Source organism: Bos javanicus, chromosome 5 (genome assembly GCF_032452875.1).
Source record: "Bos javanicus breed banteng chromosome 5, ARS-OSU_banteng_1.0, whole genome shotgun sequence".
Taxonomy (NCBI): Eukaryota; Metazoa; Chordata; class Mammalia; order Artiodactyla; family Bovidae; genus Bos; species Bos javanicus.
This window is the reverse complement of record NC_083872.1, coordinates 30413143-30428090: the sequence shown is the minus strand read 5'-3', so window position 1 is coordinate 30428090 and position 14948 is coordinate 30413143. Positions and strand designations below refer to the sequence as shown.

Genomic DNA, 14948 nt, shown 5'->3' with positions numbered 1-14948 from the left:
CAGCTGTATAATTATACAAATATTGATTTGAAAGTAAAGAGCCAATTTGCTTCTGCTGTTTAACACAGCCCTGAAGGGTATGTAAACATTCCAGTTGGAAAGACACAGGACGAGAAGATCATACTAGCTTTGGATGACTCACTGATAAGAGGAATGTGGACTCTCTTCAAATGTCTGCAAAGGAAGCATCGCTTCCAAGGCAGCACCTCAAAGCATAACAACGCTGGTGGCATCCATTCTTATCACCTGCAAAGACTACTGCAAAGACAATTCTACAATGCCTTACTGTTCTAGTTAACCTCAATGTATCTCTAAGCCATCATTCCACCAGCATCATGGAGGAACCTTCCAAGGTGTACATCTGCTGCTGGTCAAATTAACCCAGTTTACAGTGGAAACTAGGCCAAATTCACACAAAGCTAGCAGATTCTCTGGTAATAAGGGAGCCTTTCCTATTTGAATTTAACGTAAGAGCATAGAAATAATATAATGCTTTTTTAAAGCAATTTTAATTATTTGACCAAATTTCAAACTTACAAATTAGGATAACAATTCAATCTAGAGAAACTGATTCTGACACACAAGGAAACAAGTTTTTAGTAAACAACAGATTCTAGCAAAGCAGGATATTATGACCTAGTTATCTTAGATAATACAAATATCAAGGATCTCAAAAAGTAAAATATATTATTACAATTGAAATAGTTGTAAATGATATACTGGTTTAGTTAACAGTTTAGAACACATTTCTAAGGGGCTTTTTTCTCCTTAACTGAAAAAGAAAACAATATATCCTTTTGCAACTTTAAATATTTCAAAATTATAGATTCACGAAGAGAAAGTTTAAAAACAAGAGCTGGTTCTTAGTCACATTTTACTCTCACGATTCACCAAGCAAAGAACTTATTGTTTGCATATTTTTCAATGTATGTAATACTTCCCTTTTTCAAAAATAAAGAACAGGAAACACACTTTCCATAGTCTAAAAGCTTTCTAGTTCTACACTGTGGTCAATGTTTCTAAATATAGTGTTGCCTACACACTCAACTATTTCCTGAATTGAAAAACAATTTAAGAATGAAAAGATTTTCACTTGACCTAATTTGCTGGTTAGCTTGTTCTTTAGGATACTCCTTGAAAAGTCTTATTTGGGGTTTAATTCCCATTCATTGTTAAATGGCATATGTTACAGATCTAACTGAATCGGACAACAGAACTGAAACCAAATAAAGTATCAGTTCATTTAAAGGAAGGCATTCCTATTTTAATACAAATGATTAAATGCTTGTTTATATTAGACCAAAACCAGAGCATTTGCATACATGACTAAGATATTACTGTACAAAAAAAAAGAAAGGAATGAAGTTATATAATGAAAAGCAAGAGTAAGGAGTCAGGGGACAATTAGGCATGGGAAGAATTCCTAGGCTCTAAGAAGATAACAGACTAGAGTGGTTGCAGAAAAGGAGATTCTAGAGTCCAGAAGACATTAAGTCATTTTAGTTCCTCAAAGGGCAACATACCAAGTTAGGGATTCAGAGCGGGTACAAAATGTACCTCTACTTTGTAACAGAAATTAAGGAAAGACAGAAATTTACTTATAAAATAAAGGTTCCTGTAAGAATAAATATCTTGTATTTTTACGGCATATTTTTTCCATAGGTATTTTCACAACCTAGTATCTCATTTATCTCCAAATCCTTGTGGCAAAATTCCTATCTCACAGACAGAAATAACAGTTAAAAGCCAGCACTAGTTACTAAGACTCCAAACCTCAAATTCCTCCCTCTGCCCCCACATGCCATCAGCTGCTTCCTCCTAGAGATCTTAGTATCACAGCCTCTTCTGCCCATTTCCATGCTCACAATCATCACTCCAGTTAGGGCTCCCTAATGCCTCTTTCCTGAGCTAGGGCAAACACCTAATCAGCCTCTCAGCCTCCACCTCTAATACAGCCACCACCTCTGGCAGGGTAACTTTCCAAAAGCACGGCTCTGATTAAGTCATTCCCCACTTACCCTTATTTACCTCACATCCAACACCCTTTTGCCTCCACTCAGAAGTCTCCCTTAACACTCAATGACCTCTTTTACCTCTGTCTGTTGGGATCCTACCCTATATCCAATTGAAGGCTCAAGTCAAACCCTAGTTTTTTCCATGAAGTCATTTAGTCATCCCTTTCCCTCTACATGTGCTAGAAGTTGTGATAGGTTCTCACTGAATATGGGCTGAGTGAACCTGAATTTTAAGATCTCTTCCCCACTGGACTCCAAAACAATCTGTCTTCTGAGATGATGTGACCTCAAAGAAAAGCCTAATTAGTATGCCATCATGGTTACTGAGTTGGTACCAGATGACAAGGTCATGCAACAGTTATTAGAGAAAAGAGAATATTGTTTTGAAAGGGCTGTAAGTAAATGAAAGCTATTAAAAGCATGAATCAAATTAAAGAAGGCACTGAATGGCACAAGCAACACACTATAGTAAGTACTATGAAGATTTTTAGGACTTAGTTCTTGCATTACTTTTATACCAATGAGACTGACTTAGCAGCAACACCCACTGAATTAGATATTCATGAAAATCTGAAATAGGAGAGGATGGTAACACAAAGAAAAGCCAGTAAAGAATAATTCCCTTAGACCACGTAAGTCAGAGCTATCGGCTCCACCTTTCTTTGTCACTAATCTACTTCCCAGAAGACGATTCCATCACCACCTCCTTTGCCTCCCTAGCTCTCCACCCAACCTCAAACCTTTATTACTAAGCATCAAATATATGAAGTAGGTGAAAGCAGATGGATTGTCCTTCCTTCAAAAAGAAATTATGTCATTTTTCTCCTTTCTAATTGAAAATGTTTTATAGGACACAAGGAAAACCCCAGATAAAAAATGTACACGACTATTCCTCTAATGAAAAAAGCAACATCCTTAGAAATTCAATAGATTTTGCCCAGTTTGTTATACAAAAATGAAATTGGCAACTAATGCCAACTATTTAGTGAAAAGAGAACCTTAATAATGAAAAAATCTGGGTAAAACCCATTTAAAAATAACTACAGGAAAAAAAAAAGGGACCATTTAGAATCCGTGTCCATGAAGCTTTGACCACAAATAACTGACCATTGTTTTTTTTTTAGGTAACTCAAAATGAAAAACAATTTTAGGGTTGGAACACACTTAGGCTATGTAGAAAGCCCAAATCTGAAATCTGTTTTTTCTCTCCTCACAGGCCATCTCAGAATGACTTACGGAGTTCATTTCCTTCACTGAGAATCTCCACCCGGCGTACAAGCTGCTCAAACAGATTCCGCATATTCAGCATCGTAGTATCCATCTTCCTGCCAAGAAATCAAATATACATTAGGGGTCCTGCCATCTCCCCCAGACAAAAGATTCAGTAGCAATCCAGCACAGTGATCAGTGACTAACATCTGGACTCATCCATGTGTAAGCTACCACTATGAGAATCTCAAGTCAACAACTGATGTTTTGTGTAATCCTTATTATAAAAACAAAGTTAGAATGTTTAAGACTCATTTGAAAATTACAAAAGCATTTCAGTCCCCTGAATGTAACACCCCTTGCTGCCTACTTCTTTTCCTCCACTCTACAATCACTTTGGAGCTGAGAAGAAAGCAATTAGGGACAAGTGTGTTAGTTTATTACTAGGTGATCAACTACTTAGTCGAGCCTAATGATTAATATAACATTTTTGCCACTTTAATCCTGCTGTACTTTGAAGACTTTCAATGTAACTTGAAAGGTTTATTTTTAATTTCATTTTTAGCTAGTACCCATGTGGCAACTGCCTTTTAAAATGCAGGACATGGTCAGCACATTTCCTACCAACGGCACAGATGACGTCACACGAGCGATTAAGTGGGGAAATCGCCAGCTCAGCAGCACAAGAATTATTTCTGTAATGCAGGGCTCTCTGCTGGACTGCATGCAGGGACTATGTCTAATAAATTTGTACTAAGTATAGGCAAAGGATTATGTTGTACCACATTCTGGCATCAAGGAGACAATACACCACCTTCACAGCTAGAAGGGCAAAGGAAAAATCATTTGCTACTGTGTTCTGTAATAGTGAATTTCAAGCTTCATATTTCCCCCCTAAAGACTTGCTGATATTACATTAAAAATGGTGTCCTTACAGGCAGTTCTGTTCCAAATAGACTTTAACTGGGAACACTTTGAGGAAATAAGATCTTAACAGTTGAGAAAGAAAGACATCAGTGCAATGTTATGAAAATTATCAAGGAAATGAAATTAAAAAATCAAATTTCATTTGAAAACTGAACGTCCTCCGAAACACCATTAAAGGATTCTTCTTATGTTCTCCTAATCATCCCTTGAATGTTCTAGTCCAGGTCCTCTTTCATGCATCTAAATAAAATTTTAAGAACTCTTTTATGAAGGATTAGTGACTTTACAGTGTTTGTAACATTGTACTATAAGCTATCAGGGCAAGAAAGGGGAGGGAAAACCAAAGGAAAAAGGAATATATAAACATTAAGATATTTTCTATTAAATGCTACAGAATTACTCATTTGTACTTGTATGATGATTGCTCTAATAGCAAAAAAGCTTTCAATTCCAAGCTTGGATGCAATATATACCTGAATCAGGGCCGGAAACCAAGATTTTCAAACAGCAATGTATCTGTTCCAAGCTACATAATAATCACAGCAAGCTGCTAAGCAACCAGACCGACAAATTTATTACAAAGCTCTTTCTCTAAACTAGAAACAAAACTAAAAGACTAGTATTAAAACTGGTAGGAAAAGATGCAGAAGTCACAGAGATGCCCATGGGTTTTAACAATATGACCAAAAAAAGGCAAATACATCTCTGTGCTACAGGACAGAAAACAGGGATAGGGCGTTCAGTAGCCTATTCAAATGATGAATTCCTTTGGCTCCCAATAAAAATCAAAGTCGGTGGTCAGTTTTAATATGGGGTTATTATTCGTGTCTATCGTCTCTTCCCTCATCTGTATAATCTGACATTGTACAACAGTGAGCTCAGTACACAGAAAAACTTCTACTTCACTAGGAATGCAGAAAAGATTCAATCCCTGGGTTGGGAAGATTCCCCTGGAGGAGGAAATAGCAATCCCCACCAGTATTCTAGCCTGGGAAATCCCATGGACAGAGGAGCCTGGCGGGCTACAGTCCATGGGGTTGCAAAGAGTCAGACACGACTGAGCACACAAGCAGAAAAGGAAAATTCGACAGTGCAACTAGAATACCGAAAACTGGTTATTAAAAAAAAAATCAGAGGACTTTTACGACTTAAATGACAACAATCTGATTCTCTGTCCCCTTTAAGAGAAATTCTTTATTTTCTCAAGTTCCTCTATTCTTGTTTCACTATTTTCTTGTGTACACCACTCCCTAGAGTGAGCACTGTGTGGAGGTACTTTCTTGAAAACACAACTTGATTCCTGAAAAGACTAAAGACACAGAGTACCTACTTGGGGACATCTCACCGTAGTAACTGTGATCTCACACAACTACCCCAATCTACATTGTTCTCCTAACAGGATGCCTAGTACCTAGGAGACAGCTGTTTGAATGTATCCAACTACCCCATTTGAGTCATTGCATAGCTACAGACAGCCCCCCCATTTCTCTCTCTGGCCCTCAGCTCTCCCTCCGCCGACTCAATCCTATAGCTCTCAATTCGGGATGACTTGGATGCCGAGCTTGATTTTGAAAACATCCTTCCCTCACATATATTATCAACTACTCTACCCACTGACCTACCCTGGTCCTCCTCCTCCTGACATCAAACTTTGATTTTCTTATTTTTATCATTCTCCCAGTCACTCAGTTTCAAACCTCAGAGTCACCTTAAGTTACTCCCTTTCTTACAAATATAGTCACCGAACTTTGTGGATTCTTCTCTTATGCATGTTACAGCCAGCCCCTCAACACATGCAGGTCATTAACATTCACTTCAACTGACCTCTCTGGTCCCAATCTTTCCTCAACTGCTTTGCTCACGTGGCACATTCATCTTGTACTCTATTTTAACTTCACCAGCTATGTCCCAGCTAGACTCTAAATTTGAAAGGAGAAACCTTACATTTGGAACTAAATTGCAAAGGCTCAGTATTTAAAAAAAAAAAAAGAAAAAAAAACACTTGATAAATTGAAGCCAGAGAACAAACTCATGAATGAATACAGACACATTCCCCACATGATTTAATTGTCAAAAGCATTTCCATTCTACCTGAACATGTTTAATATACATGGAAACAAAGAAAACAGTTAAATAAAGGTGACAGAAGCCCTAGGATAAACTTTTAGTTCTTTTATTTACCTGTTGTATAACCGTGGATAAGTCACTTAAAATTCTGAAACACATCTATAAATGGGAACAAAAATACTTGCCATATTTGCCTCAAAGAATTCTACAAATTAATGGAGATAAAAGTTTTATACTGTATAAAGCAAACCTCACAATAAGACTATAGGGTATTAGAGTGGGTATGAATTTTTTGGTTTTGTTTTTGTGTGATTGTTGTTAGTTACATCCTAGAATAGTGATTAGCAAACCACAGCTGGACTTCAAATCAAAAACGGAGGAGACAGTAAAATTTGACATGGTCTAGGCTCTTAAACAAGCTCTTCTACATGAGCCTCATAGCATCTGAGAAGAGCTAGTTTTTCCTCTAAGACAGAATTACTTTGGGCAATCCAAACAGCACCAGAAAATATAATCCTCTTCACTTTGTATGCTGGGGAACTATGTATTTTTATTTATGTTCTATAGAAGTGACTCTAAGGAATTATTTATAGATGACAAAAATATCTTTCTGTATCAGTACTAACCCTGATATCTTGACAAGTTAAAATTTACTCATTCTATTCAGTATCAACTAAAAATCGTGTTAATTTTCCTGCTGGGTCACATCTTCACCCTCATGAATACTTGTTTATTTCTCCCCCTTTATTATTTAGCTCATAGCTAGGAGATACACTAATGTGAACGGAAACACAAACAAAGTCATATTGTAGTACATTGCTGCGCAGCTGTAAAACAGCTGTCACTTTTTCACTACAGAGGCGGCTGTCTTCTGGGAAAGCTGAAATGATCCTTGTGTGTAGCAAGGAAATCAGTTTGTGGAGCACTTTAAACAAAAAGGTGCTAGAGAATCTCAGCTGTTATTGATGAGAAGCCCCAGAGGTGGAGAAGTCACTATGTTACAGATTCCCAATCTGTGAGTATCCTTAAGGGAGCAATTTGGCATCACCAGGAAAGAGTCTCAGCTTGATGTGATTGCTTTGAGTCCCCAATTTAATTTCAATCACCCAGCCAAGAGAACAGACATCATCCTTCAGAATAACAGACTATTGCAGATCTTACTGCAGGGTATCCTGGGAAAAGTCTCTATCCTCTTCTTCCTCCCCCTACAAATAACATTATTAAGAGACCTATACATCAGGTTTTAGATGCATCAAGAGTGTTAAATATTGTAAGACAAAGCAATGAGTTTTTCAGGAAAGAGTTTTGATGAAAAACATTCTCACAAACGTTACTAAATCTGAAGAGTCCCAAGAAATTAACAATACCAGTTCTCTGCTGCCAAGGAAAAACATCCCCTAAGACTGTCTCAATACTACAAAATGCTTTCATATGAAAGTTATTTCAGAACAATTCTTTTTCCCAAATGTCCAGCTTTTGCTTCACCATATCAAAGCCTCTATTCAACTGGCAGGCAGAAGGAATATCTTGAAAACAAATGTTCTCATGAGCAAGTCAACTGCAGAAAGAGTAAACAGAACATCTTCAGTCCAACATGAATGAAGATTAAAATACGGAATAAGAGGGAATTCCCTGGCAGTCCAGCAGTTAGGGCTCTGCACTTTCACTGCGGAGGGCCCAGCTATCCTGGTGGGGGAACTAGGATCCCACAAGCCTGTGCAGTACGCACCCCCCCCCCACAAAAAAAAAAAAGCAGAACGAGACAAATTACTATTTTTCATAAAATCATTACCAGTTCATTATACTAAGTTCTCCTTTTATTCTTTTTCTTCTGTGAATTCTTTCCATTCCAAAGTGTTCCATTCTTCAGGGTCTAATGTAAGTATTATCAACTTATGGAAAGCGTTCCGTAATCATTTTAGTATAAAACAACCTCTTTATTATCTAAAACACTCATCTGGCAGATATAAAACGCTGCCTCATACTGTTAATTTTCTCTGTTCAGAAAAAAAGTAACATTTTTTAATGGTGAAACTAAAACCTCACCACCCTGAACTCAATGCACCTCCCTAAGTAATCTTTGCCCATTATGCACTCATATTTCATAGAACTGCAATTATAGATTTATATATTGTCTTACTTTTTTCTACCATGTTTCCATTAAGTTGCAAGAAGTTGATGAACATTTATTTAACTGTTCTCTTCCTTGAACATTTGGGTAATTCTGTTTACCTCTACTTAGAATTTTTCATATGGTCACTCCCTCACTTTCTTCAGGTATTTATTCAAATGTCATTTACTCATACAGGCCGCCCAAAAGCACATGAAAAGATGTTCAACATCACTAATTATTAGAGAAATGCATATCAAAATCACAATGAGGTACCACCTCACACAAGTCAGAATGGCCATCATTAAAAAGTCTGCAAATAACAAATGCTAGAGAGGGTATGGAGAAAAGGGAACCTTCCTGCGCTGTTGGCAGGATTATAAACTGGAGCAGCCACTACGGAGAAAACAGTACGGAAGGTCCTGAAAAACTAAAAACAGACTTGCCATATGATTTGGTAATCCCACTCCTGGGCATATATCCAGAAAAAAACTATGGTTTGAAAAATATATGCACCCCAATGTTCACAGCAGCACTATTTACAATAGCTATGACATGGACACGACCTAAATGCCCATCAACAGATGCATGGATAAAGAAGGGGCATGTACGGGTGTGTGTGTGTATAATATATATACACATATATATACTACACGTAATATATACACACACACATATGTATATACACACACACATATGTATATACACACACACACACAGTAGAATACTACTCAGCCCTGAATGAAATAATGCCATCTGCAGCAACATGGATGGACCTAGAGATTATCATACTAAGTGAAGGAAATCAGAAAAAGACAAATACCATATGACATTGCTTATATGTAAAATCTAAAATACAGCACAAATGAACTTATTTATGAAACAGAAATGGAAAACCAACTTATGGCAACCAAAAACGAAAGAAAGTGAAAGGAAAGTGAAGTCAGTCAGTCGTGTCCGACTCTTTGCGACCCCATAGACTGTAGCCTACCAGGTTCCTCCATCCATGGGATTTTCCAGGCAAGAATACTGGAGTGGGTTGCCATTCCCTTCTCCAGGAGATCTTCCCGACCCAGGGACTGAACCCGGGTCTCCTGCACTAAGAGGGTGGGATAAATTAGGAGTTTGGGATTAGCAGATACAAACAACTATACATAAAATAGACAAACATACAAAGTCCTACTGTATAGCTGCTGCTGCTAAGTCGCTTCAGTCGTGTCCGACTCTGTGCGACCCCACAGACGGCAGCCCACCAGGCTCCCCCGTCCCTGGGATTCTCCAGGCAAGAACACTGGAGTGGGTTGCCATTTCCTTCTCCAATGCATGAAAGTGAAAAGTCAAAGTGAAGTCGCTCAGTCGTGTCCCACTCCTAGCGACCCCATGGACTGCAGCCCACCAGGCCCCTCCGTCCATGGGATTTTCCAGGCAAGAGTACTGTATAGCAGGACCTGTAATTATCCATAATGGAGAAAATCCATAATGGAAAAAAATATGAAAAAGAACATGATTCACTTTGCTGTAACCAGAAACTAACACAACACTGTCAATCAACTACACTTCAATTAAAAAAAACATCGTCCCATTGTTAACCACCCTTTCAAATTGCATCTTTCCCCCCAAACTCCTGCTTTACTTTGCTCAAAAAAATTTATCTACATCTAACATATTTACATATTAACTGACTTATTTGGTTTATTGTTTGTCTCCCCACTAGTTTAACGTCCAAGAAGGCAGAGATTTTTGCTCACTGATGAGTTTCTGGTGCCTAGAACAATGACTGACATTTGGCAAATGATGATAAAATATTCAATGAACGAATAAGCTGAACATCACTACGGACAGTGTTTTTCTTCAAGTGGCCATGTTCCTTAAAAATGCACTTCCAAGGCTTGGAGTACCAAGTTAGATGGTAAAAAAAATCTCTTATGACTCTTGATAAATGGTGCAAAATATTTTCTAAAAGGGCCGAACTAACGTATTCTCAACAGTGTAAAGGCCTACTATATTCACCACAGTTATCTTTCTAAGTTCTATTAGCACAAATAAGTTGCAAGCTCATTTAAAGCCAAGTAAGACTGTCTTGTACTTAATTTTGCACTGAATGCCTGTTGAATGATTAACCTATAGGAAAGGCGTCTTCCCTAAACATTTTCAATAACTCGAAAGCTCACCCACCACATTAAAGAGTACGATGACGTTTCTTTAAAAAAAAAAGCTTATCTTCCCACCCAACCCACAATCCTATACACTCCCTCCTATAGACTCCCTCTGTAGATGAGTCTATAGGATCTAGATATGAACAGGGATCTATGTGAAAGGATAAAGTAAGGCCTTGCTGTTTCTAAGGCTGAGATTTTAATGAGAAAGGCAAATGTCATCATTTCCCGAGACTCACACAGCCCACTAGAAAGTGGGGCTCCACTCCAAGCCGCCTCGGCCTCTAGAACACCAGGGCTTTTCCCATTGAAAAAGTTTTGTTCCTCCGAAAAGAACCGTCGAAAACGTCTTGCTACCCCACCTACTTTCTGTCTTTAAGTGAAAGCCATTTATTTGGGGTAGCTTCTGCCCTGTTGAAGTCACCATCTCAAAAAGACGCCCTCGGCTTTCCACAAAACATGGCGCCACTAAAGAACCCCCCACTCCCTAAGTAAAGCCCGCTCAGGCCGCCCGCGCCCCCGGCCGGAGGAGGGCCGCGGAGGAGGAGCTGTAGGTGCCGGCCTCCCCCTACCCCGACCCCGTGAGGGCCACAGCTCACCACCGGGGACGCCTCCCTCCCCCAAAAGACCCAGCGCCACAAACACCTCTCCTCGCAACCCCCGACACCCACCTTTTCGGGTCCGCCTGGCCCCACCCGGGCGGCCTTCTACTTCCCTCCGCGTCTCACCCAACGGCAGAACAGCACCGCGCCGCTAGGCCAGGTTTGAAATCCTGCACCAACCAATCACAGAGAAATTTATTCCTCCCGCGGTGTTTCCCCCCGCCCACGCTCTGACGCACACGCCAGGGCAACGGAGAAGGGCGGGGACACAAGAGAGGGCATGCGCATTCTGATAGAGCGAGGCCAAAGGCACCCATCTTGACTAAGGTCAACAGTTTTGGGGGTTTTCTTTCTCCCTTCGCCCCACTCCCTCCGGAACACTTTCTTGAAGGCATTCAAGATACCATGTTGACTAAAGGCAAATGATACTTTTTGAGGGCAAATTTTTCTGGGCCTGTTTTCCCCAGACCCGGAAATAGGACTTTTGGAAATTCTTAACTGAGAAGTGGATCATCTCTCCATTCAATAGGAAGAATTTCGGAAGATTTACTGAGCCGACAGTTCAGTTCAGTTCAGTCCCTCAGTCGACTCTGCGACCCCATGGACTGCAGCTCGCCAGGCCTCCCTGTCCATCACCAACTCCCGGAGTTTACTCAGACTCATGTCCGTGGAGTCGGTGATGCCATCCAACCATCTCATCCTCTGTCGTCCCCTTCTCCTCCCACCTTCAATCTTTCCCAGCATCAGGGACTTTTCAAATGAGTCAGTTTGCATCAGGTGGCCAAAGTATTGGAATTTCAGCTTCAGAATCAGTCGTTCCAATGAATATTCAGGACTGATTTCCTTTAGAATGGATTGGTTGGATCCCCTTGCAGTCCAAGGGACTCTCAAAGAGTCTTCTCCAGCTGCTGCTGCTGCTAAGTCGCTTCAGTCGTGTCCAACTCTGTGCGACCCCATAGACAGCAGCCCACCAGGCTCCGCCGTCCCTGGGATTCTCCAGGCAAGAACACTGGAGTGGGTTGCCATTGCCTTCTCCAATGCATGAAGGTAAAAAGTGAAAGTGAAGTCGCTCAGTCGTATCCGACTCTTCGCAACCCCATGGACTGCAGCGTACCAGGCTCCTCTGTCCATGGGATTTTCCAGGCAAGAGTACTGGAGTGGGGTGCCATTGACAGGCCATCAATTCTTCGGCGCTCAGCTTTCTTTATAGTCCAACTCTCACATCCATACATGACTACTGGAAAAACCATAGCTTTGACTAGGCGGACCTTTGTTGGCAAAATAATGTCTCTGCTTTTTAATATGCTGTCTAGATTGGTCATAACTTTTCTTCCAAGGAGTAAGCGTCTTTTAATTTCATGGCTGCAGTCACCATCTGCAGTGATTTTGGAGCCCCCAAAATAAAGTCTGTCACTGTTTCCATTGCTTCCCCATCTATTTGCCATGAAGTTATGGGACTAGATGCCATGATCTTAGTTTTCTGAATGCTGAGTTTTAAGCCACTCTCCTCTTTCACTTTCATCAAGAGACTCTTTAGTTCTTCACTTTCTGCCATAAGGGTGGTGTCATCTGCATATCTGAGATTATTGATATTTCTCCTGGCAATCTTGATTCCAGCTTGTACTTCATGCAGCCAGGATTTCTCATGATGTACTCTGCATATAAGTTAGATAAGCAGGGTGACAATATACAGCCTTGATGCACTCCTTTCCTGATTTGGAACCAGTCTGTTGTTCCATGTCCAGTTCTAACTGTTGCTTCCTGACCTGCATACAGATTTCTCAGGATACAGGTCAGGTGGTCTGGTATTTCTGTCTCTTTAAGAATTTTCCACAGTTTGTTGTGATCCACACAGTCAAAGGTTTTGGCATAGTCAAAAATGCAGAAGTAGATGTTTTTTCCAGAACTCTCTTGCTTTTTCAATGATCCAACAGATGTTGCAATTTGATCTCTGGTTCCTCTGCCTTTTCTAAATCCAGCTTGAACATCTGGAAGTTCACAGTTCACATGCTGTTGAAGCTTGGCTTGGTGAATTTTGAGCATTACTTTGCTAGCATGTGAGATGAGTGCAATTGCACAGTAGTTTGAACATTCTTTGGCATTGCCTTCCTTTGGGATTGAAATGAAAACTGACCTTTTCCAGTCCTGTGGCCACAGCTGAGTTTTCCAGATTTGCTGGCATATTGAGTGCAGTACTTTCACAGCATCATCTTTTAGGATTTGAAATAGGTGAACTGAAATTCCATCACCTCCACTAGCTTTGTTCATAGTGATGCTTCCTAAGGCCCACTTGACTTCACTTTCCAGGATGTCTGGCTCTAGGTGAGTAATCACACCATCATGGTTATCTGGGTCATGAAGATCTTTTTTGTATAGTTCTTCTGTGTATTCTTGCCACCTCTTCTTAATATCTTCTGCTTCTGTTAGGTCCCTACCATTTCTGTCCTTTATTGTGCCCATCTTTGCATGAAATGTTCCCTTGGTATCTCTAATATTCTTGAAGAGGTCTCTAGTCTTTCCCATTATATTGTTTTCCTCTATTTCTTTGCATTGCTCGCTGAGGAAGGCTTTCTTATCTCTTCTTGCTATTCTTTGGAACTCTGCATTCAAATGGGTATATCTTTCCTTTTCTCCTTTGCCTTTTGCTTCTCTTCTTTTCACAGCTATTTGTAAGGCCTCCTCAGACAAGAGAGTTTACATTACAACCACACAGCACAGATCTCTACTGATCCTTACAACACATAATATTGTTGTTGTTCAGTCACTAAATCCTGTCCAACTCTTTGAGATACCATGAATTGCAGCATGCCAGGCTTCTCTGTCCATCACTATCTCCTTGAGTTTGCTCAAACTCGTGTCCATTGAGACAGTGATGCCATCCAACCATCTCATCCTCTGTCATCCCCTTCTCCTCTTGCCCTCAATTTTTCCCAGCATCAGGGTCTTTTCCAGTGTCAGCTTTTCACATCAGGTGGCCAAAGTATTGGAGCTTCAGCTTCAGTCCTCCCAATGAATATTCAGGGTTGATTTCCTTTTAGGATGGACTGGTTGGATCTCCTTGCAGTCAAAGGGACTCTCAAGAGTCTTCTCCAACACCACAGTTCAAAAAGCATCAATTCTTCGGCACTCAGGTTTCTTTATAGTCCAACTCTCACATCCATACATGACTACTGGAAAAACCATAGCTTTGACACATGTAATGTACGCTAGCAAAGAATGACCAGACTAGGAAGGGATGGGACTTTATCCTATAATTGACACAATGACAAGATAATAGGGCCTGGGTTGACTCTGATTATGCTTGCATTTTACATAGGTCGTGTGCTCAAATGGGGGCTTCCCTGATGGCTCAGTAGTAAAGAATCCACCTGCAACGCAGGAGACTGCCTGCAGTGCAGGAAACCTGGGTTGGGAAGATCCCCTGGAGAAGGAAATGGAAACTCACTCCAGTATTCTTGCCCAGAAAATGTCATGGACAGAGGAATGTGGCAGGCTACAGTTCATAGGGTCGCAAGCCTTGGACATGACTTCGTGACTAAACCACAACCACCATGCTCAAATGGCATGGAGGTTTGTTTAGAGAGGGGAAAATCTGAAAGTAGAAAGACTTGCTTCATTGTTAGGGAGAGGACACAAGCTGAATTAGACAAGTGGCAGTGGGAATGGAAAGGAGGGGACAGGTGGCAAAGATATTCATGAAATGAAATGGATTTATTAAATGATTAGGGGTTGAGGGAGAGAAGGGGATGTAAAATGACTCAGTTCTCACCTTCTCCCCTTCACCCCTTATCCAATTACTTAAAACAAGTCTTTTTTAAAAAAATATTCTTTTATTTTTTTCTTTTATCACTTGGCTGCGCTG

General features: G+C 40.3%; 1 protein-coding gene across 5 annotated transcripts in view; it reads right to left on the bottom strand.

Moving 5' to 3' along the window:
* The window catches only part of RACGAP1 (Rac GTPase activating protein 1), a 28155-nt gene extending 16869 nt beyond the window's left edge, over window positions 1-11286 (bottom strand). Inside the window, exons 1-2 of one of the 5 annotated variants that reach the window (XM_061416169.1) lie at window positions 11156-11286; window positions 3252-3336 (exon numbers count right to left, since the gene is read on the bottom strand). In XM_061416169.1, coding sequence (XP_061272153.1) covers window positions 3252-3336 — 85 coding nt within the window. In that variant the 5' untranslated portion in view covers window positions 11156-11286. Of the gene's footprint in view, window positions 1-3251; window positions 3341-3848; window positions 4063-9501; window positions 9522-10723; window positions 10980-11155 lie in introns of those variants that run through there. The other 4 variants (XM_061416168.1, XM_061416170.1, XM_061416172.1 and 1 more) reach the window with 4 other exon arrangements.
* Window positions 11287-14948: the final 3662 nt, after the last annotated feature.